The sequence below is a fragment of the Patiria miniata genome, unplaced genomic scaffold (genome assembly GCF_015706575.1).
Source record: "Patiria miniata isolate m_02_andy unplaced genomic scaffold, ASM1570657v1 HiC_scaffold_5, whole genome shotgun sequence".
Lineage (NCBI taxonomy): Eukaryota > Metazoa > Echinodermata > Asteroidea > Valvatida > Asterinidae > Patiria > Patiria miniata.
In genome coordinates, this window is record NW_024037072.1 from 29,103,103 (window position 1) to 29,128,374 (window position 25,272).

Genomic DNA, 25,272 nt, shown 5'->3' on the forward strand with positions numbered 1-25,272 from the left:
AGATCTCGGTTGGAACTAGAAACTTCCGCGAATAGTTTCTCCAGCTTTTGGTTTGGGTTCAAGCTAGTCGGTGCCATTTTTTATGTTTTCCATTTCTTTTCCATGGTTATGCCCGAACAGTTTAAAACTGGTTTCTATTGTAGCCCTGCATACATTACAAATTATGAAATAGTCATTATCATCGTGCGAACACTTCAAAGAATATTTTCATGAAAAGTTATTTAATGTGTACACATTCGTGTTGTATATTTACAGGCGTCGATTATTCTTTACAAATATGTACAAATCTAGAGACAATGATGACAAATAATGATCAAAATGAGACAATAATGATCCAAATATATGTGGTTTATATACCATAAGGTTGAGGAACCTGTGAACCTGTGAATTACCAGAGACGTTTACGAAAGCCATTTCGAGACACAAATGAAATGGATTATTTAATTGAATATGAATAATTCCACAACTTGGAATATCAGTAACTACTGAATATGTGTTCAGATTTGAACTCGAATTTCATCAAATCAGTTTTTAATCTAAACAGTATCCACTGGTCACCAACGAAAAAGCCGTTTGAACTGTCTACATTTTAAAAATTATTCATGTGTAGGATAATTCGTTTTTGAAGCTCTTGAATAAAAGATTATTTGAGTTATTAGAGGTATGGGTATCTCAATGAGAAAAAAGTGATTCCTTAGGCCAAAAAAAAAAGTCTCCGGTTTCTGGTATGGAGCTTGCCCAAAAAGTGGTGCGGCGACGCGGCTTTTTTTTTTTTTACCCGATTTTTTTTGGGTTCCACTGTCGGCTGATGACTGCAAATGGTGCCCGACTAAACTTAGTGCAAATATATGGGAGTCCAGAAAGGCCACATAAAGCTTATTCTCGACCATAACCCAATCTAAAAACACGTTAAAATTGTGCAGCAGCATAATTCCAGTCACACCAGTGAGTTTGGCGGTTTTGAGACATCATCTTTCATTGAAAAAAAAAACGTTTTCATTTTGCCGACGCGCATGGCAACGGCGACGCGCGCGCATACCAGAAACCGGAGACTTTTTTTTTGCCTTAGGATGCAGCCTCATACAAGCAACCTGTCGGCTGGCTCCTTTTTTTGTCATGTTTTATTTTCAATGAAATAATGTTTTTTAAATGAATAACATAATATAATACATTTGCGGGGTGAATATACAAGAGAGGTCACCCACTGAAAAAAGGCGCTCTCTCTTGCCCACATTATTTCAAAAAAGGCGTATATGGACCTTATAGGTAGCAGTCATCAAGGCAATACATTTGTCTTGCTGTGACATACCAGAAATAAACCTTTTAAGCACTCATTGTTACTGAATTAAATAACGAAGGATGCCCTATAAGATGGCCGCTATACGCAAAGAGTCTACCCATGAGGTCTAAGAAATACGAAGGCTGCTCAAGTTTAAGGAATAAGTCAATCTGGCATGAAATGTCATCATGGCCGACGTCAAAGTGAAAATGCACAAAAAGCTGCTCCGTTCCATAAATTCAAAACTTTTATTTTTCGATTTATTGACATTCAACGGTTGTATTCAAAAATGCTATCAAAAGCTTGGAAAACACAACGACTATCCTCTATCAATAGAATTTCTGTAGAAATATAACTATGCAGTTTTTCTTGTATATATTTTCCTGCTCAGTCTTGCAATTGGCTTTGTATTTCGTTAATCTTTCAGAAATTTGAGATAATTAACACACTGTTATAATGCAACTCAAAATAATTATAATATACAAGACTACATGTAGGCCTAATTGTCGCACAGATTTTTCATATTATTCAGGGAATTATTGTAATTAAGGGAATTATTGTTGTTAATGTATTTTTACTCTGTTGGACGGTTTTTAATCAAATTTGGTATACTACTTTTAATTGGATAGTTGTATTTTGGGAGACAGGTGTTTTTACCAATTAATCTGAATAAATAAAGTATTATTCCATCCTGTATGCTCATTGTCTCTGTCCCTTTGCCAGATTCATGCTATTGTGTCTCATTCAGTGCACATCACTGGAGTTCGTTTCATTCCCTTTAACGCGTTTCTATCATTCCGTTCCCCCTGTGAGCGTCCTTCGTTTGTCTTCTAAGGCCAAAAAAAAAGTCTCCGGTTTCTGGTATGGAGCTTGCCCAAAAAGTGGTGCGGCGACGCGGCTTTTTTTTTTTTTGTACCTGATTTTTTTGCTTCAAATGTAGGCTGATGACTGCAAATGGTGCCCGACTAAACTTAGTGCAATATGGGAGTCCAGAGAGGCCACATAAAGCTTATTCTCGACCATAATCCAATCTAAAAACACGTTAAAATTTTGCAGCAGCATGATTCCAGTCAAACCAGTGAGTTTGGCGGTTTTAAGACATCATCTTTCATTGAAAAAAAAAACTTTTTCATTTTGTCGACGCGCATGGCTACGGCGACGCGCGCGCATACCAGAAGCCGGAGACTTTCTTTGGCCTTATCACACGAATTATGAATTAAAGCTACATCATCATCATGGCCCATCCCGTCGCAAACGACGATGGAGACGACGTCTCTCACAATCATCAATATAAAGTTGTCTTGAGGAGGATAAACCGTTGTAGACAGCAGAGCGCCAATAGAGACGGTTGCTGGCAGTTGACTCCCAAGTAGTAAGTGGTATCCCAAAAGAGGCGAAATATTACATTTCACTTTATACAATAATTACTATTCCTGATAACAAAAAAATACTGGTCTTTTTATTTTTAGATGCTTGTTTTACCCTCGATCCCTTAATATCTAAGGCGTTTTGAAAAGGTGCATGTTTTTTAGAAGGTACATATAGGTATACAAGGAGTTTTTTGTGGGGGTGGGGGGGGGTGAGTAATGTTTAACTTTTTATTCCGTGGCAATTGGGCAATGTTAACAGATTTTCAAGTCTAGCCAAGATATATATTGTTGGAGTTGATTTATTAAAGAAAAACATTAACTAACTTCTATGCGTACTGTTGGCATCTACGGCCCTCACTTCTTAGCGTGTCATTATATCACGTTACCATAATATTATTACCGCCACGCTTGTACCGTTGTATTAATGACTGTGAGTAGTCGAATCGACTGGTTTTGCGCTGAAAAAAAACCAACAGTTTCCGAGTCGCATCGAAATCATTGTATTTACGACACACAGGCCCATGATTGAAATCCCTAATTACGTCCAACCCCTTCGGGGTTTAAGACCTGCATTACAAAAACCTCTCTTGTTACAAAATCAATCACGTTTTCCCTCATGTTGGCGGCAAACAGGAAATGATATAGCTTCTTCCATGTTAGTGCCAATTGATTTACAGACGAATCTTAATGGAGGAATACGCAGCGTCTCATGTAAACATATCGAGATAATGTCGCTGAATGTGTAGCAATCACATGCCATCCTTAACTCTGCACTGTTTTTGTTCTCTGTACTCGCTGCGTGCAGTGAACCTGTATCCATGACGCGATCGCGTGACATTGTTTAGAGCTGTGGGGTAGAGTGGAGTTGTCTTTGCCTCGCAACGTCGAAAGAGTCCTAAGCAAGATGGAGATTCTAAACATTCTTTCAATAATCATCGGAGTAGTAGGCATTGCTGGTAATACAGTTGTCTGCTTGGTGGTTTGGCGTATACAAAACCTACATACATTAACCGATGTCTTCATTTTCAACCAAGCAGTTGCTGATTTGCTTTGCTCCTTAGCGCTGTTGCTGTATGCCATCTTACCAATCTCTGATCCGTTACCTTCTGGGATGCCAGGCTTGCTACTCTGTTACATGTGGGTATCTGAAACCACCCTATGGCTATTTATGAACACATCGTCCATCAGTCTGGCCGCTTTGACCTTAGAGCGATACCTAGCCATCGTGTTTCCCTTAAGGTACCGTAAGATGACATCGACAAGACGGCCACCTGCCATCGCCGTAGCCTTAACGTGGATTATCGGTATTGGTCTTGGATGCATCACAAGCATCTCTCTGGTCGATTATTCGGAAGTTGAGAATCGATGTCGATACACCACGTTGTCTCCGACATCGGATCCTGTACATGGATTCATATTCGCTTTGTATCTCGTCTATTTCACAACCACCGCCGCCACGATGTTACTGGCTTACATTCACATCTCTGTCGTATTGAAACGGAGCGCCCGTCTAAGAATTCGGACAGATACAATCCTCCCAAGACAGACAGCAACGGGCCGACTACAAGAACACCCGTGTCTTCGTGCTAGACGAAATGTCATCCGAACCTTAACACTTGTCTTCGCTGTCTACATCGTGTGCTGGTTACCCAATGAGATAATGTCTGCCTTGGGCACCACTGGGCAACCACTCCGCATATCAGTGCTTCTGGTGGCTAGTAATTCGTGTGTTAATCCCCTCATCTACTCCATTAAATACAGGTCCTTCAGACGCGGGCTTAAGCAACTGTTTTGTGATTTTACTTGGCATTGACTAGCAATTTAGCAAGCAGCACTTCTGCAGCTACGTATTGTTGTTTTTCTCAGCGAGTATACTTCAAATTTATTGTTGGATGTTCTGAACGTTTGTTGAAGAGCGAAGACCGCGTACTACGCATATTGCAACTGACAACTTTTGTAATTTCTAGTTTATTGAGAAAAAAAGTGTACAGAACTTCGAACACCTCAAACAAGATCTTCAAAAGCTGTATGATTCCATTAGTGGGATGACGACTTTTGTTTGAGCATGTTGCGACCTGATGACTTTTTCTTAATTCAGAGGCCATATAGCGATGGATGTGAAGAGCATAAGCCGGTCCTTTCAAACAGCTGTTTAAGTGTTTTAGTGTTTAGTTACAAATTACTATTCGTTGGCGTTCATCCCTTTTTATCTCATCCCTTATGGGAAGCCTGTCGAGGCAAAAGGGCGTAACTTGTATTTAAGATAAAGTCACTTTGGGGGAAGTTATTGGTTGCGCGGCCGTTTCCATTTAACAAACACTCACATCCATACGGCCATCCGTACGGTTACAAATAAAGCAGGACGTATCTCGTGCAAAATTGCTTATGTTTTATTCAGTTTCTCTGACAAGGGGCGTATATCGAGATGCATCCTGTTTGTGCATGATGTGACGAGGTAACAGGGCGTAAATATTCAAGTTAATAACGTCCTTTTGCCATCTGGTTAAACAATGATTTGTGTTCAAGTCAAAGTGCCGTTATACTGCAAATTGCATGGCGGCATTAGCTCAAGATGCATTGGTTTTTTTCGAAATAACCTCGGGTTATGTTTGTGGTATTGGTAGAATGGTGGAACCTGTTATAAAATCCTTTTTTTCTTAAAAACTATGACTAGAAACCAGTTTGCATAGTGTATTTACAATATTCATGCAACCTGTGGAAGAAAAGTGATTCATCTGACAGATAAAGAGAAAAAAATAGAAGACCTTGAACTTCAGTAATCACATTTTGCGTAAAATGTATTATATTTTCAAGATACGCCTTTCAGCAATGAAAGAGCCTAGTCGGCTCTTTCTGAATCAATTTCTCACTGTATTCAAGTACGAAGACCAAATAATGTCAATTGCACGTGTATCACTGCATTTGTTCTGATGGTCGACCCCCTAAATACTGAATTCTTCACAAATCCGAAGAATTCAAATTATTAACATTTGATCAGCGAATGGGCATAGTACCAACAATTAACCCACTAAACTGAAGAAACTGGTTTTGCTAAAAGTGCAAGTTCAGATTCAGTGTAATGTTTCTCACCCCGCCGATGGCAAATTATAACACCCATAAATTATATCACAAAAGGCAAATACATGTGTATAGTCTAAACACGATATACATGTTATCATTTATTTTTAAAAAAAAAACCATAAAACCTTGTTTGTAACCCAACAGCTGCTTTAACAGACAGAATGAGGTGATGACTTTGACTTAACGGCTACATTGCAATGTTATGTGGGCATGGACGTCGCCAGGACACACAACCAAAAAAGAGAGAGAGACATAAGAAGAAGGGGGAAAAGAAGACGAGGTGCAAAGTCATATTGCTGTTATTAATTTTATGCACATTTAACAACACGGGCGTCCGCAGGGGTGTCGACGGGGCTGGGGCGGGCAAATGTCCCTCCCCCCGCGCGCCCCGCGCGAACCCACGAAAACAATGATAAATTAAGAATAAGGTAGAGAAAGTACAAGGACTTTTGAAAATAATGTGCTTCCCCCCCCCCCCCCCTCCCCGAATTAATATCCTGACGACGCCCATGAATGTGGGCAGTTTTGCAAGTACATTAATTTTTTACAAGGATATCTTTTCACAAGAGAAAATGTACATGTACGTGGTAATCTCCACTGAGGTCTCTTACTCGTTCCAGACGGCCATAGGGAAATTTGGAATTCGGAGCCTCAGTTAAAATTGTCTATTTTACAAATTTCGTCGTTTCGAATTCTGAGCTGCGACAAATTGGGAGACACAGGCCTCAACAGGGATCCGTGTATTCTGTTTAATTAAATTACTTACGATAATGAGACCGAAGTTTTTCAAAGGTCTCAGACTGGAAGCAGAATTGTTGTGATTGAGTTTGATCTTCAACCAAAAGAAGCTTTTCTTAGCGTTTGTAATTTTAAGAAATTACCTTACAATGTATAAATGTATTTTTAAGTCATTAACTCAACTTTAATTCTTTAGTGGTTTTAATAACAATGTCATGTTTTATCTTGTGTCCAGTCAGTCTATTAAAAACAACTCTTTGTGCGTATACGCCTGACCGAGTTGTTTCATGCATATTGAGACGAAAATGCAGCACACTCATAACTATGACATCATTGTGTTGATCTTTGCTCGCGTTGATGTTAATAACAGGTAGCAGTTTTATTTTTTGTGAAAGACCCTCTCTCCGTCCCATGCATAGCTTCGGCGTTTCATTTATTAAGCCTACATTTTACTGGTATTCATCAATTGCCACGAGGGAATTGTTCAACCTTATTACAAATACCATCCACCTTTTAATCTTAACCGACGCAGTGTATAGTAGAGTAATACACACAGTGTTGAAATACGTCATGTAGAGATAGCTATATGCTATGCTGAAAATGTCTTGCTGTTAGATTAAGAACCCTCGATAAAGAGTTAGTTTTACCAGGACTGATATCAAGACTGGCTTCATCGAATTGCTCTAAACGCGGAGAGTAATCTGCAATGATTTATGTTCCCTCTTTAAATTTAAGTATTGGCCAGATGATATTTCACGATTCCAGCCTCATCGACTCTTGGCAGTTCACTTCTCGTTTAGACACTAAATGCCGTCTCGGGAGATTTGGTTTCACGTCAGTTGATAGTACAGCGTATTTCCTGGGCTATAAATTGGCTGGTGACCAGTTCCTCTCTTCAAATAGATAACCGTCCGACCTGAAATAAATTGGATTATAATGTTAGGAAACGCCTACACAACTCTAGGCCTATCGTAACCTTGGTCAAGGCGTTCGTCATCATCTGTCCGTACGGTACTCGGCGGCATATCCTTGCCGCGCGCTGACTGATCGCTATGCAGTGCATGCAAAAATACAGCGCGAACAGCGACCTCATGTGGCCACTATTTATATGCAAATCATTTGATCTAGACTAACTCCTTGGTACAATCGTCCATGTGAGGTTTGGGGGTGGTACTCATTATGCTAATAGCCTAAGCTGACCTTGAAAGTCGTTTTCTTATTGGTCGATCGTTGCGTGGAAACTTGCAATTGCATAGCGGTGAAAGGTCCTATAGCGATAACGTGTGACACTTGTACATAATACACACACGTTGTGTCTTACACAGCACCAATGCACACAAAAATGTGGTTTCTGACACGTCCGCAACTGAAGGCGAATAGCTGCAAATAATAAATTTGATGACGTCGGGATAAACCAAGGTGTGATTGGACACTCCGCATATTATTAGCCCCGCCTACACTAATCTGTATCCGCATATGAGGTCGTGCACGAGAAATCCAGCGCAAAATAAAGAAAAACGTAAGCTTTCGCCGGCGATTGGACCAAGGCGTTCGATCAGATCCAAATGATTTGCACATATAAAATAGTGGCCGCATGAGGTCGCTTTATTTTTTTACACTATATTTTTTTTTTTACATAGCACAGCCAGCGAGTATATGCCGTCGAATACCGTACGGATGGATATGCCGAACGCCTTGACCAAGGCTAGGCTTATCGAGGTCCCATAGCTATGGGACCTCGATTTCTATGAGTACCGTTTCAAATAAGTTCTGATGTTTGTTACATTTCAACCTAAATCTGACCCCCTATCTGATGTATGGTTAACAGACGAAGAGGTCACCAATGGAATTATAACTTGGCGTCAACCTCCTGAATTGGATGAGAATTCGGCATAATCCTGATTAAACATAGCTCATTGGGGTATGGCCCTGATGCATGCAGAGGGTGCACAAACGGTAGTAAGGCGTGATTTGGTTTGCTAGCGTGTCTTCAATCAAAATGAAAATCTTCAAATCCAATCACCAATAAGACTTCAGAAGATCAACTTGAAGATAATTCTAAGAATAGGTTCCATGTCACTCGGAGGTAAAGGACCCAAATTACTGGAAAAATTGGCCGATGATATACTTTCTAAACACACTGTTTTGGATACATCCATGCGTTTCAGGTCATTACCTGTCCATGTTTTCTGTGACGTCATGATGAATGCTGTACACTGTTCCTCTTGATCGCATAGATGTTTAGCCTCGTTTTCATCGAAGGCTGTCAGGACACAGCTCGGGCCCCCCATTTGTAGGGATGAAGTGCACCAGAAATCACCTTGATGTGGCAAGTCGATATCAGCAAATATTTCATAAGCGTTTCCTGTACCTGAGAGAAATAGGGATAAAATAACACACGCTAAACACTCACTTTAAATATGCAAGTTAGGGGTTTCCTGTACGAATAATGACGGAAAATATTTGTTTCACTCAATAAATGATTGTCATATATTGAAAAATGATTAACCCTGTCAGAGCAACAGTAAAAACCTAAAAATTACGGCCAATTTGAGCTCAAAAACAGCTGTACATAGGCCTCCAATACTGCTAATTTAGTTGTAATTTTCATTAGTATAAAAATCGCAAATGTGGAACTCATACATGTTCTTTTTATATACCTGTATAAAAGCTCTCTTCTTCGTCATCTTTATACTTGAGGTATGCGCCACTGCGATATAATTGCAGGATTCGCTCCAGCTCCTGATACGTCTCTTCGGAACCAATCAGTGCCTCGCCTGACAGATCAGATAACAGACGTTTAACATGTATTATTATAATCATTCATGAATGCATACAGTATGAAGCCCGGGAAGGGACAGGGTGGAATTGTTTTGGGTGAATTTGCTAATTCGTTCGCACGAATTCCTAGTTCGTTCGCACGAATTGCTAGTTCGTTCGCACGAATTCCTAGTTCGTTCGCACGAATTCCTAATTCGTTCCCACGAATTCCTAATTCGTTCGCACGAATTGCTAACTCGTTCGCACGAATTGCTATTTCGTTCGCACGAATTGCTATTTCGTTCGCACGATTTCCTTATTCGTGGGAACGAATTGCTAACTCGTGCATCCTGGAACGCGTTAGTAATTCGTGGGAACGAGTTGGTAATTCGTGGGAACGAATTAGCAATTCGTGCGAACGAATTAGCAATTCGTGCGAACGAATTAGTAATTCTTTGGAACGAATTAGCAAATCCCCCCAAAAATTCTACCCTGTCCCTTCCCGGGCTTCATAATATGAGTCAGTTCGTGCCGCGAAAGATCGGAGATAAAAGTCCAATTTTGCTCATGTGTATAGTTATGGAGTTCCTTCATCCAGTGCGTGCGTGCACTGAGGGCGGTCTTGATTCAGCATAGAAAGGGTACAGACCAGTAAACACACTGCCACAAACCTTTGTGGTAATTACGCGCACTTCCCACAATCATTATTTAAAATACTTACAACTCTCTGAGGTGTTCAAGACACGCATCAAATTAAAGCTTATTTCATCGTCTTTAATTTTCTGTTCAATTTTTTTTGGGGGGGTGGAGGAAATCCGATTTTTTTTTGGAAAAATTTTCATCAGAAGATGAGCACCCCAAAAATGGTCAAGAAGCCCATCGCAATTTTTGAAAAACGATGCCTACGCTCTATTGCAAAATAGAGCGCTTTTAGGGCCCAATTTCTTCCAAATTTCACAGAAATACAAGCACACAGTACTGTGCACGGCCGCCACCCTTCTTTTTTTTTTTACAAACCCTCAAGTTCATGGCCCGCAAAATGCTTTTATACAGACAAATTTGAGGGCATGCAAATCGTGATTTGGCTGGCATAGGCAATTTTATACCGAGTTACTGGTCTGCATCCATCGCACCGCCTTATCAAAGGGCGCCGGTAGCAAAACTAATTTCCCGAGCTCTTTTTGGATAGCCAGTGAGTCTGGCCAGCATTTCCGTGTGCGCATGACAATCTTGTGTACGCGGAATTAAGTGTCCTACTCGAAGTGCCAAAACCGGGATCTTTCATTTTCAAAATAGAATGGCTGTTTACCACACCACTCCACTTGCAAAAACGAAACATACCACATGTATCATTGCATGCATACTGTGTATTAATTGTGCCCAGGCGTTACGACTCAAGTGACGTAGGTAGTTTGGGAAGATAATACTTTTTGTTCAACGAGTATAGCCTAACTGTAAGACGCTGTGACCATAAAACGTTTTTATTTTACAAGGGGAGAATATTTCATGCAACGCTCTGAAGCACTGAAGCATTATCTTTTAAGAATCCCTAGTGTAGAATTCTATGGGCATCTTTACCTGATCCTTCACAGCTTTTGCCATCTTTGAGGTGCGCATTTTTGCTTTACAGGGATACTGGTGAGTACCATTCATACTAAGTCATTGTTACTGTGTTGTGTTAATAAAACCATGTCACAGATGACACCTTAACAGGCTAAATCATACCTGTTTTGTTAACGAGATTGGTAATCACCACTCGAAGACTGGGAGGAGTCTCGTACGGTAACAACGTAAAGAAGATTTTGTATGCACTGTATACATTCATTCTATCGCTGTAATTAAGGCAGGTTCCAGCTATACAGGGTAAATAGGCTGTGGATGAGCTGCCGTCAAGAGCGCAATCAACAGGAGTTCGGCACGTGGTTGGTTTGTCATCCACGTCATCAAGATCAACCAACTTGATCTGAAATAGAACAGAAATTTTTCAATAATCTTAAAGCTTTAAGCATAGACTAGGGACAACTTAATATTCGAGATGGCAACTTAAAATTCGAGATGGCAAAAAGGTAGCGAGTTCAAAAAGAAATTGCTAAAAATGCAACTGCACTAAAACAAATCTTTAAGATTTATTTTTGAAGACAATGAGGCAATGTCCACAACATTTACAGTCGACTCTCGTATTTAATACGAGGTCCTTGGGACTTATGACATTATCTCGTATTATGCGACACCTCGTCTTAAGCGACAGGCAATTTTCGCGCACTCGCCGACATGCATCATGGATCGTTTATGTAGCTAATGCATAGGCCACATGCTCTCCATGAAATTGTGATGTATAAGAAATGAAGTCACGACAGTATGTAACAGTAAAACTTGTATGGTAATTGAGAACAATAAAGAAACAAAAATAAACTGACTTTCAACCCAACAACGGGGCAAGCGGAATCGTCACCACCCGCGTACTGAACCGATGCAATGTCACCTACCTGTCATGATCGTGAGCGAAGGCACGCACGTAAGTACATTAACATTCTTAGTTGGTGACTGACAGAAGAGTTGTATTCAGTGTGCACGTACAGATGGGGATACCAGCGATTTTTTATTCAATGTGGACAGTATAGGGCGTGGTTCTGAGTTGAATTGTTAATGCCCTGGTTACCTTAAATGATTTTGGAGGGAAATACGGGTGACTTTTGTTAAACAATTGGGATTTAGAGCATGGGTGGAAGAATAATGCATTTAAAAAAAAAATGGGGATTTTACGTATATCTGAGGTCAAGTGGGGGCGACTTTCTTTTATTTTTCTAATTTTCAACTTTCCAAAAAATGCGGCTTTTTTTAGGCTAATTCTTTTGGGATAATTTTTTTTGGGGAGGGTATTTTTATTAATACTTTTCAGGGATTTGTTGTTTTTTAACACACTTATTATTATTTTTTTTTAAATAAGCTGAGGGTGGGTATTTTAATATTTTTCGGAGATTTTTTTCTTTCTAAAATTGATTCATCTACTTTTGGTATCCCCCTTATGTTAATTGCTTGCATCCAATGAAAGATTTCCATTCATCAAGGTCTTAAACATGCTACCGCGATCGCGCAGCACGCGCTTGCGTTCGGGCGGGACCGGACCGAAAGCCGCCGTAACATAAAAAACACAGGACGACTAACAACCAGAGAAAATCTTACAATTCAATTCCTACTCTGATTGGATGTGATTCCTGCCAGGTGGTTGTGCCTCGATTGTCGCGGTGTGCAAACAGCGGTGAATTCCAAGATAGTGAATGAGATGGACTATGTGACTTTGTTCGGGTTGAGACATCAGAGAAAATAATATTAAGTTTAACTTTTATCAAATATGTGTCCAACCCCCAACCCCCCGTGTTGCCCCACCCAAGACATGGGGATTGTCGCTTTTTAAGTGACAAAATCCCCACCCCTGGGACAACATTTCAGTGACAATCTCCAACATACATGGTTGGGGAGCACTAAACTGGTTACCTTTCCATCTTGTGTGCTATTGGTAAAAACGTTTGCGAGTGACCAAAATCCCCACCCAGCAGGACTTCAAAAACGTGACCAAAAATGGCAAAAACCTGGGGCAGCGAGATTTTTTTACGTTCATCCTTCACTTTTATTTTGTTCTAATTGTATAGCTGAAGTATTTTACTTTAAATTTTAACAATCTATTTATAATAGCATACCTCTCCGTCCACTCTAACGAACTGGGATGGTTTGAAGTCATGGATGCTTAGGGATCCAACGGAAGAATTACTAAGGTTAAACAACAAACGGCTCACTCCAAGAGATATCTAGAAAAAAAACGATACAACACAAAACTGAAAAAACAAAAAGGTCATGTGAGAAGATCGGGGACAAGTCATTTTTCAAATTTCACAAAGGTATCCTTTGTCAAATATTCCATCTTCTCTACATTACGAGCGCCCTCTACTTATTTGGGTTTTTTTTCTGTCATTAACGAACAAGCATTTTTTTGGATAGCTAATGACAACAGATAGATGTAAGACTCCAGTGAATAACTTCTTCTCAATTTGATTAAATAGACAAGACTGAAAGGGGGAAACTATGAAGGAAAAAGTGTGCACCAATGACCTTGTGTCTCTATTTGGGACAGGTTATGGATTTGTATTTCTTGTCTTCTCATTTTCTCATTATTATGGGATTTAATAAGTAGCCGATGAACTGTGACATTCTGCTCAGCGGTACTCATGCACACACTTACAGCCAATTACCATCTTTCTCGTTTGTTCCAGTCCATAAAAACCTGCATTTATAAGTTAGTTTTTCAACTCAAAGAACTTCACGGAATGGACATACAAAGATATTATTTTTCTTTTATCCAATGCAACTTGGGCTCCTCCTGAGTCCTGATACATACCACAGTTGCACGCTGTCTGCAGATGACAGCGATATCGCATCATTAAAATTGGGCTGAGCTATTTCTTTGATCTTGAAAGTAAATCAGATCTTTGAACACTTGCAGCGATGAAACTTTCCACAAGTTATGCGATGGGATACTTTGACCTTTTTACTAAAGAACCTTTTTTTTTTTTTTTTTTTTTTTTTTTACATTTTTGAGACTTTTTTCTTTTTTCTTTTGTTAAATCGTCATTATTATTTCACTCACCCTTAGCCTGTCCTCCCAGGACATTTTCAACAAATCCAAGAATGTTATTGGCTCTCCATACTCGGTAATCATGGTAGTAGTGTGTGAGGAATCATGGGTATCGATCTGTCCCGGCAAACAGAAACCTAACATCTGTGGACAAAGAGAAATAAAAATCAAAATAAAAATAAAGACGTATAATTGTGTACGTTTAACTCTCCGATTGCAGCTATGCGCGGGTTCACTTTAGTCCTTTAGAGACAAAGGTATCAAAGATTTCTGACTGTGACGATCTGGGAAGGAAACTAAATGTATAAAACCAACTACATGAAATACTTTGATATTTACAAAACATTGTTGCTTTTTACCCAGTCCTCAAAATCTGACGGAGTACATTGTTTACATATCTATTAACCAGTTTCAAAATTACCGGTCCTGACTCATCCTAAGGAGAGCAAATATAATCTCGTTTTGAATGTAATAATTAAAATGTTTTCATAGCACTGGTAAAAAAAAAACAAGAAGGAGACTTAATTGCCTAGTCGAGTTTTCCGGAAATCCTCAGTTTAGACCATGAGCAGTGACTCAGTCAATCAGTGACTCAGTCTGTCAGAGGGGACAAAAATGTGGCCCTTTGGGTGCAGCAAAACGTGCTTGGAACTGCATTTCTAAACCACTCAGCAATTTTGTTTCTTCTGACGAATCACCGTTTTGAATATAATAATTAAAATAATTACAAGGTATTGGTTAAACAAGACAAGACTTGCCCAGTGGAGTTTGCCCGAAATCCTCCGTATAGAACATTAGCTTTCCATCATTTTACTCAGTGACTCAGTCAATCAGTGACTCAGTCAGAGGGGACAAAAATGTGGCCCTTTTGGGGGCAGCAAAAACGTGCTGGAACCGCATTTCTAGGCCACTCAACAATTTTGTTTCTTCTGACGAATCACCGTAGCGTAAACAACGGAGCAATGAGGGTTATAATATCGATATTCTGACGGCAGTCAGCCAATAGTAAATAGATGCATGGCATCTAGGCAGGTTTCCCTTTACCCTTGTTAAAGATTATATATATCCGCATTATTGGAAAAGAAGGAAACTACAGGTAGAGAACAGTGTAGGGGTCGGCACGTTTTAAGGTAACGGAACTATGCAGTGCATTCACATTTATTTTTACCGAAGACGATCATGACCGATAACATTAGAATTATCAAGATTCACGCAGGCAACGGTCATTCAGTCCTTTTATCCAGGCTAGTAGGAAAAATAGTCGAAATTTACTCGTTTTTGGTGGTTTTTTTCGAATTGGCAGAATTTTACATGAATTTTATAAGTGCTCAAAACTTACGGCTTAAATAAACATTCCAGACTTTCGATGTCAGTAATATATATTGAGGTTTTGCGCTCGACAACCAGAATGCCAGAGGAAGGTCAAGTTTTCTTGTTTAATACTTGGTATGCAATCCGGTTGACACATGACTAATTGTTGTAGGCCAAGTTTATTTTGCTTGGTGTGTGTTGGTTTACTTTACACGTCCTGCCCCTCTCATTCAACATATGGATTGCTCCAGTTGGCTAAGATGCTAAAGACATCGATGATTTTTAGTACCATTTTATGGTTATTCTGGAGTGATGAGAGTAGGCACATTTTAAAAAAAAAATTGAAAAGAAGGTTTCTTTTGTGTGGTTCTTAAACGTTGAGATCCGGTTCTTCTATGAAGTTCAGTTAGTTAACGATTTTTTCTTCGAATTACCAAACTGAAAAACCACATATTTCTTTCATGGACGACAGGGCCGTAGACACCTCCTTCTTTTGGACGAACAAATACGCACAAATCATACGGCTATTTTGTTCATTATAAGCCTGAGTGAATTATTTCCAATTAAAATGGATTAATTCAAAGCAAAACAATTTAAGAATCATGATAGTCTATCGAAAATTAGTGTTACAACTCAGCCTCGTCATAACGTTATTGATAAAGTATAATTGCTGGGAATGGTTGGTCAAGCTACAGTAGCGGATCTAGAGGGGTGGGGGGTTTGCAACCCCCCTCCCCCCCCTTCATTCGCCCACTAACGTTATGATACTTGTAAAATGGGTCCACAAATAGTAAACGGAAAGCTCCTAAGATAATTTAGTTTCAACTGCCTTCGAATGCAGGAAAAAAATACCGTAGATTTCAACAAGTTTTCAGGGAACAAGCCCCGGACCCCGCTAGCAGCGCGTGCGTCACGCCTTCACTCAACCCCCACCCGCCCTTTCATATCACCTCGCCCCCCCCCCCCCCCACCCCCGTTTCGTGAAAGCCAGATCCATCCCTGTGCTATGGTTAAGCAAGTCTCATAATTCGAAACTCATGTCGCCTACGGCGGAATTTCTTGGCCCTACAGCAAACCGGTAAGAGACTATTTTTCCAGCATAAACAAACACAAATTTGCATATCTCAAATGAAAGACATTAGGGCCTACTCCCTTAAACCGTAATACTTCTTCCTTGGTGCTTACTTTGCGGTTATGTCAAACATGTTTTTAGCTGGCTGAAAATAAGGAAACCCATCTGAAGTTCTGCCTCTTATTAGGCTTCGGACATTAACGTCACTTTAAGAGGCTTCTCTGAATTGTTAGGCCATGGAGGTAGGAAAGCCCGCTCCCCGTCACTTTCTGGTTGTAAAAAGCAAACACCGTGGGCTGTTAAACTACTCCCACAAAGAATTCCAAATCCCCAGAAGTGCCCTTCAAAACGGTTTCACTGTTTGCAAATGCAAAAAATATTGTGGTTCACCAAATACAAACGCACCAGACAGTAAACGCGCCGTCCCTGCCACAGTACTGGCGGTAGCAAAACCTCCCCACGGTATTTGTTAAGCTCAAGCCAGCGACCGCCTACTGAATTACGTCGGCTTACAAAACACGGAACAAAACAACCACCCGGAAGGCCTAATCGGCCTACTTGGAAGAGGAGTGTTACCCATTTACTTTGCTCGGTTGAGTCACAATACTCAGCCTAATGTAGTATTTCACACGACTGAAAGGGACAGAAAGTTCTTTCAGCATTGAGGAGTGATGGATTAACTCAGACGGCCGAATATAGTATAGTTGCCGACACCCGGCGGGTTTAACTGATGTCAAGGAGTAGATGCGAGCACTTGTCATGAAAACAGGTGCATCTCAATCAATTCTATGTAGAAGTGAATTAACCTGTCGCATCTCGAAAGAAAAGGCAACAAATTGGGGCACTAATGTAGCAAAAGGGTGATCTGAATAGCTTTTTTCATGATCCGTATCTTTCAAGTCTCTCATATGTGTGCAATTTTCTTTCGTCGCTTTTTTCCCCTTAGATGTGACATTCTTTAAGAAGCCACTTTGGTCAAACATCAGAGACTATTTTATTTGCGGTCCTTTGATCACGCCGATTAAATTTACAGTGCCCCCTTGGCAATTTGCGTGCGCCCCCAACATGTACAGCTCTGATTTACTTCCCCATAATCATAGAGTTACTATGCCATAATCTAATAACACTCTTTAAATTTCTGTTATTGGCGCGCAAAACAAATAGTTTATGATCAGTTTTGTGTTTTTCTAGGTTACTGACCTGATAGGCCTACTTCGTTACCCACCAAACGTAATGGAGGGAGCTCTCATTTCTCCATAATTTCTTCACAATTTTATGCGAGTGATGATATCAAAAGTTCTGACAGTGAAGGACTAAACAATTTAGTGCAATGACATTCATTGCTTTGCAGTACCGCAAAATTATCAAAGACAAAATGAATATATATCTATTGAGTTGTGTTCAAAAGATTGATCAGATGTGGCACAGGACTGTTCTTAAATCTGGAGGTATTGCACTTGAGTTCATTTCATTTTGTTGAGTTCCTCAGATTGTAGCCAGATGTTGACCTTGTTTGCGGAACTAGACTCTCAAGTTTTGAGTTTTTGAGAGATTTCGCAAATGCGAGACTCAATTGTTCTCGGTTGTTCTTGGTTTGATATACGCACATCAGTAACTGTGCTATCGATTGATATTGTTAAACTGTATTATTTAGCGGAAGGTTAATATATATGATTTGGAATTGTGTTGGAAACTTTTTTTAGGAGTTATAGGGGCCATTCAAAATGTTCGATGTTTGTAAGTTTGGATTTTTTTTCTCCAAATTGTGGGTGGGTGGGTCAAGGTAAATAATTGAAAATCCAAATTCATTTTTCACCAAAAATCTAGATATTTTAACTTGCCTACACACCAGTGTTCCTTGCGTGCGTTTGTTTTCCAACTTCGTCCCGAATACAGACGTACAGACGTACAGAATGACCTGCTGTACAGTACAGTGTGTACATGAGTATTTACACACCGGCAATCGTAGACCAAGAACAACAGGGAAAGGACACAATCAATACGTCCATGATTAACCGAAAGTCCTCGATTGAAAGTCGTGTACAAAACCAAGGGGGTCCACGATTGCCGCTGTTTACAAATGTGTGTGCATGCAAGGGTTTGTTAATGGTGTAAATCGAGGACAAACACGTGCAACATCATCGGTGAATTGAGGACAGGAACCAAATCGAGGACGACCTCGATTAGAAAACGTGCAAACAAATGAGAGCTGTTGCGAAAAAGTACGGTACAAACAAAGAAAATGGAAGAGGAACAATAGAAAATCCTCGATTTACACCATAAACAAACGTGTGTGTGCATGTACATGTATTTGGAATTTTAATACTACATATAACAAATCATATTTTGTAAAGCGAAAATAGGGGTGGCTGGGTGGGTCAAAACAATTAGGAAACAAAATCCAAATTTAAAAACATTGAAGATTTTGAATGGCCCCTTAGTTGTCAAACATTGTTCAACGGATTTGCTTTTGCTATCAAATACGCCTTTGATACTAATTCTATCAATTTAATAAGAATCCCCATGTGAAGGATAGCCTTCGATGACTCAAGACTTGCGCCTCAGCAACATGATTTTCCCGTTTAAATGGAACTGTGTTACTATATTGGATGCCAAACTAAATGTACTATGTGATGCATCTAGCAGACCCCCGAACCGCCCCTATATGCCCCGCGGAAAAACACCTTTTTTGTAAACATTGTCAGTAATAACGCAAGACATGGACACACGTTGCTCAACCATGCAATGACTAATAACACTCACAATGCAAAACCTTATCTTTTAGCATATCTCTGATGCTGTGACAAACGAGACAGATAAGACACCTCTCCAGGCAATGTTTAGCCAACAGGCTTCCGACTTCTGATAACTTGTGCCCCTTAGATCAGATGCACCCATCGATATTGACAGCTGTCAAGACGGAATCGATTCAGTCCTCATATTCTATCCCCGAGCGGCGTAGCTACGGGGGCATGGGGCGCTACGGGGTGTGAAAAAATATACCTTTGAGCACGGATGAAATTGGGCGCCCCTCCACTGTAACATCCAGCCCCCCCCCCCCCCCCCCGCCTTACTAGAATGAGAACCCTGGCTACGCCGCTGATTTCCCCTCCATTTATTCGATATGTATCGATCCCCCTTTTGAGGGTGCCGAGAAAGGTGTATCTATCGCCTTTAGTTTAGTGAAGTCAGAAGCGTTTGTTACATCGACACTCGAAACCGGTTTATCGATACTAGTTTCCAGCGGGGCTCTGCGGCGAAACGTACAATGTGGATACACATTTCTAAAAGCGCGAAGCATGACCTTTATGTGGATGCTGAATGTTTATAAGGGCACGATGTTAATTCTTTACTGCTCGAAAAGCTGCAGTTTTACACTCGATTGAACGGCACTACCGTTTGGGACTCTAAATAGTTTTCTCAGCGCATGAAACATAATTTATGAGGATAATAGCAACCTTGGAGTTGTCGACTTTATTCTGGGCAGAAACTAATTGTGTGTGAATTTATTTGTGTATTCTGTAAGTCACTCATCTCCTGATGGTCATTTCACCAATGTACACAATAGACAAAATGATCGAATGAATTACATCTAACATAAGTGACATAAAAAAAATGAATTAGAGAAATAAAATCAAGATATCAAATAAAATGATAAAAACTTGATAAACGGTACAGCGTTTGTTTTACAGGCCTCATATAATTATTTTCGAAGGCCGATAATTCAGAAGGCCTATACATATACCAAGAATTAATTTGAATCTAATTGTGAATGATTTACTGCGAGCAGATTTTTGAGAACTCAGTAATTTCTCTCCCCTTTCCCGCCGATGCACTTCCCAGTTTCAAGAGTCGATCATCCCTTTTGTGAGTCATCCTGCACCATTTGTTACGACTATAAGTTTGTAAAATGTGAAGTTCTATCAATAATCTTCTGTACTTTTTTTAATTTCTAAACGCTGGTACTTTTCAGTTTAAGGCTGCATTTTCAAAATTCATATCGCCTATTAAACTTAAAGTAAGACTTATAAGAAATATCACAATAACCCGTAGATGACCTAGATTTGTAACATACAGGGTGTCAAAAAAAGGAAACCCAAATGGTGCCCCCTATTTTTAAAGAATTTATGCATGTAGCGTTTTCCAAATCTAGGAAATGAAAGCCCAATTAATAAGCTTTCTTTTAGTGAAAGAATCGTTCAAATCGTTTATGTACTTTTCCAGATTTTGAACACAAACACTGTCGTTTAACCTTGTCCACGGATCACATACGTAATATTTCTGTAAACATGAAACCATGTCGTATCCTGAAAATTATATCAGAATAATCCCGTAGGTATCCGGGATAGCCAAGTAGAAGACTATAAACTCTTGAAATTTTAAATCATGTTATTTTAACATTGGAAGAAGAAGGTTTTTAAATAAATGTTATGATAAGTGCCAGTTATCATGGTCATAAGAGTGTTCTGATGTGTTTTTCGACACGTGAATAGTTTTCGTTTTGCTGAAATATCACTTACATTTGTTGTGATCCGTGGGCAAGGTTTAAAAAAAAACCGGTGTTTGTGTTCAAAATTCTGAAAAAGTGGAAAACTGAAAAAGTAGCCTATATGAGCGATTTGAATGATTCTTTCACATAAAGAAACTTATTACTTGGGCTTTCATATACTAGATCTGGAAAGCGCTACATGTAGAACGTCTTTAAAAGAAAATTGGGGGCACATTTTGGGTTATCCTTTTTCTTTACTCACCCTGTAAAGATGCAGTATTCTGAAGGGAAAAAAACAATAACCATTGGTAGTTTTTCGACATCTGCAAAGCGTCAAAGTCAAGCACCGCAATTCGATCAAATGCAGCAAAAAAATACTTCAAAGTACTAAAGAAAAAAGTAAACCTGAGACGAGATTTCAGTTCCAACATTTTCAACTATAATTACGGCCCACGGAGCACGGACGGTACACATGATCGCATGTCAGATTTATAGACTCGTAAAACAGTCTCACAAAATACTAATGGAAAACCTGCCAACGGAAGAGAAAAATACGACGTCTATTATCTCGCATTTTAACTGCGCCATTAATCTCTGTTAATCTGGAGAAAGGAAAGAATTCTGATATTTTAAAGAGGGCCATTACTCAAAGACAGCTGTCGTTATATGCAGTTGCTGATTGATAAATATTTGAGGTCCGCGTTTTGTGCGCCCGTTTTCATATAGGGGATGCATTTTTTGGAATCACAAGATTTTGTTCTCAATTCGTATGTTTTTCCGAATACATGTAGTACTTTTTGAAGGAATAGGTCTTCTCCAGAACCTTTGTGCAAGAATCATCAATGATCCACGAATGGTTTGCCTATAAGGTTAAATTGGACTGTGTCACGAGAGAGTTCTTCCGCGTATTAATTAAAAGTAAACATTTTCGTATAAAACAATCATTAACAGATATCTCTTAAAATATATTCTTATAATAAGGTCAGATTGTACACAACCATAACCAGATGTTGACTGATGGGAAAGTATATAGACGGAAATATTTGTACGGAGGTCGACCGTTAATTTTTCCATTATATGGAAAACTGATGATTGCACGATTCGCCGAGGTTCTTCTGTTGTTTTATTAGGTATCAAACAATTGGGCGTTTGACTATAATGACAATTTCGCTTACACTCGCCAATACTTATTTGAAGTAGTGTGTCCAATTTAACAAACGTGTCATTAATCAGCTGGAATATTACTTTATATCTGAAAGCGCTGCAAGCAAACGCACTTTGAATGTATATCGCTGTTCTTGGAGAATACCTGAACAAAAATATTTTTACTCATGTGGGCAGATTTTATTGGTAAAACTGTGTATATACATTTGCCTAAATCAAGCCATCAATTCAACACTTAATAGAGTTTTATGAGTGTAATCGCTGTTTTACGGTAGTATAATTGGTTCGTTATTTCCACCACGTGTGACCCTTGGCACGCGGCACTCTCTCTCACTCTCTTTCTCTGTAATGCATGTCCTTTTCACGTTTTTCTAACCGCACAGTAAAGTAGGAAAACTCGATCTGCATTTTTTGCAGCACTACTGTGATCTTTTGTGTTTATACACTATGCTTGTTTCACCGGTATTTGAACTGAAGCAACTATAAAAGTTACATGATTTGTCCAACACTCAGAGTTACAGTAAACAAGAAAGTATAGTTTTCAGAACATGCTTTTCTTACAAAAATATTTAAATCAAAACGAAATCACAGGGGTTGGGTGATGACGGGGTTTTATCTGATTTCAACCAACCTTGATTATATTGGGATGTTGAAGTTGTTGCAGCATCGCAATTTCCTTTAGCATCTTGAAGTTTGCTAGTCTGAAGCACTCATCAACACCCATCCCATACTTTATACACTCTGTTACGTCTTGTCCGTTCGTAAGAGGGGTCTTTATCGCTACAGGTTTACCTCCAAACAACGCCTTGTGTACTTGCTTCGTAAACCCAGATCCTATCAATTCTTTGTTCGAGTGGGGTATGCTTGTAATTTCCTTACAACCGTAGACTAGTTTGTTGCTCAGGGTAATATCTTGCGTGGGGGAATCGGCCTCATTTGCCCCGTGAGTTTCAGCACCTTTGTCCGTCTCACCCCTCTTGTGGGTAGACCGCGTTGTTTTGTGCGTCGCAGGTGAAATTGGGTCGAGGGTGTTGTGCACATCCATCAAATGTCGCTTCGGGTTGAGTTCGGCTGAATGTTGAGGAGCTCGCACCGCAGGAGCGTCTACTAACGGGCCGTCTAACTGCGCCTTGAGGCGGGTTAGCTTCTCATCGCTCTCTGCAACTCGTCTCCTCCGGTAACCAATTTCCTGTCGTAGTTCAGACACAAGGTTAGCAAGGTGAGTTAGGCGTTTCTCTACTGGGCTCAGCAGTCGCGTGTTTGGATTACTTGCAGTGTCTTCGCCTGTGACACCAGGACGTGACCGGCCCGCGGTCAACAACAGGAAGGCGGCACCTATAATCCAAAGGGCAAATGCTGCAGTTGCGGTGCCAAGGATCGCTCGCTGAACACAAGCTCGTCTTGTCATCTTGTCATTTAAATGAAGCATCCGCTGATAATGTCAAGGAAAGCGGTGCCGTTATTTAAAGCAGGGATTTTCTGTAGACTTATGTTTAAAAGTTACGAGTTCTATATCTAAGATTACCGTCTTCAACAATGTAGGCAATACTCCACAATCTCCATCCTTACGCTGTAAGTTACAGTCGTTGACATTTTCAGGATTGCATGATCTTTCGATAGATTCATCACCACTGGGTTTTGCCTCCTCAGTTTACAATTCCATCAGCATTCCATTCCACAAATCATAATATTGTATTCCAGGCCATGTAGGCCTACTGGTGTAGCAAACCTGAGAGTTCCAGAGGCCAATTTATCGGCAGTCCCACAGCGATCGCAACCGGTAACAAGACTCCTGTGCTGGTTGCACTGAAAGTATTCCAGACTGGACTTCTTCATCTCAACCCGGATACTGAAGACCAGAAAGTGTTCTCATAGTTCATATTGCACTGTACTAACGCAAGCACACGGACACACACGGAAGCAAAGCATACAGCGGCTCCGTAGCCTAATTGTATCATCTTTGGTACATAAACGAATCGATGAGAGTTTCGATCCATTCTGTCTTCGCCGACCCCACGTGATTCGTCATGCACTGATTTGATTGGTCACCGATTTATGCTGTACTAATTGATGCCCATTGTCCGACTGGGACGAGCCGTGCAAACAGCAGTCGTTCACCGCTGCCCTTAACTGATCCATTAGGGATTTGCCGATCCAGGTTGATTGACAGGGCTTAATTGACAAGGCAGGTAGGTACTCCTCTCCAGCCTAGATGCATACGGAAGTAGCAATAGGGAGTCGTTTGCAACGATGCAGTACAGGGCCTATAGAAAAGTGCAGAGGATGGGGACTATACATGTGCTAGACTAGAGAGGTAAAATGGAAAAAATCTATGCCTCTGATCATGTATACAGTGTCTTGTGTACTTTTCTGCTCAGCTTCAGTTAGCAGCTGCCCACGCTGAATGTTTTCACTCACAGCCGCCAGCTACGAAATGAAACTGGACACTCTGAAATCACACTTATGTAGGTTAGTGGGCTCTCGGATTTTAGTTCAAACATTGTGGCGCAGGACGCAGGCTCAAAGCTACTTGGATCGACTCGCGTCCGGAGTTCAGTCATCCAATACGAGCCATTATTCAAAAAAGACAGAAATTCCAAAGTGCATATCTACTACGGATCGTTTTCCCGAGGATCCGTGGGTTGAATAAAGCCAGTAGTATTACCAGAGGTCAATGAGGTTTCAATTTGTATCGCTGCGGATTATGGATGCAGCACTCATCGTCACTAGTTTGTGTTCTTTCTTTCCGAGACCCGGTGTTTCTTGTCCTGGGGTGACCAGTGGGACGATGTCAATCCCAATTGGGGATGGCACTCATCAAGTCCCCGCTCAGGTAATTCATCCGTCGAATAGGCAATTATCACAAATGGTTGGAGTGTACGGTTAGCCCGGTAATGGATGCTCTTCACATTATGTCGTTTGAAAGGCAAAACCGCACTGAAATTGGGACGGTTTTATTTGTCTGTCCGTGCATAGACCCCCAACGTGTGTGTGTCATACTTGTGAGGCGACGACCAAATTTACCAACTGAATATACTAATATGTAATTTAGTATTCTGGCGCTGTGCCCTGCAAACTCGGAGACAAAAGCGTGGTCACAAAGAACCAACAACACCGATTTGCAAGTCAAGAACACTTTTTAATTTTATTAGGAAACAGAGTCGACGTATAATTGTTTCGCCGCCAACAACGCATTGCATCGGCCTTTTTTCCCCTCAATTTTACCGTATATCGGATGTCAATGTGTGCGCGTTTTCTTAAGCCGTTATCAAAGGAGGGTCACTTTTTCTTTTCTTTTTTTTCTTTTTTTGCATTCGCAGCATTAATTGATTCATTGTTGCTATCGTATCCTGAAAACGCCAATCTGTTTCAATAAGT

At 40.3% G+C, this 25,272-nt stretch overlaps 1 protein-coding gene across 1 annotated transcript; it reads right to left on the bottom strand.

Moving 5' to 3' along the window:
• Nucleotides 1-2,741: 2,741 nt before the first annotated feature.
• Nucleotides 2,742-24,300, bottom strand: LOC119740968 (extracellular tyrosine-protein kinase PKDCC-like). Its single transcript, XM_038216496.1, has 7 exons — nt 22,526-24,300; nt 13,871-14,002; nt 12,927-13,034; nt 10,954-11,191; nt 9,129-9,245; nt 8,645-8,839; nt 2,742-7,384 (listed from the first exon to the last, which is right to left on the bottom strand). The coding sequence occupies exons 1-7, from the start codon at nt 23,321-23,323 to the stop codon at nt 7,299-7,301; spliced, it is 1,674 nt and encodes a 557-aa protein (XP_038072424.1). The 5' UTR covers nt 23,324-24,300; the 3' UTR covers nt 2,742-7,298.
• Between the last annotated feature and the right edge of the window lie 972 nt (nt 24,301-25,272).

Excerpts from the sequence above, each read along its gene's own strand:
- LOC119740968 (XM_038216496.1), bottom strand. The coding sequence starts at position 23,323 with ATGCTTCATTTAAATGACAAGATGACAAGACGAGCTTGTGTTCAGCGA. Across the intron at positions 9,246-10,953 it reads CAATCTCGTTAACAAAACAG|GCGAGGCACTGATTGGTTCC; the intron begins GTATGATTTAGC and ends CTGATCTGTCAG. Across the intron at positions 7,385-8,644 it reads GTCACAGAAAACATGGACAG|GTCGGACGGTTATCTATTTG; the intron begins GTAATGACCTGA and ends AATTTATTTCAG.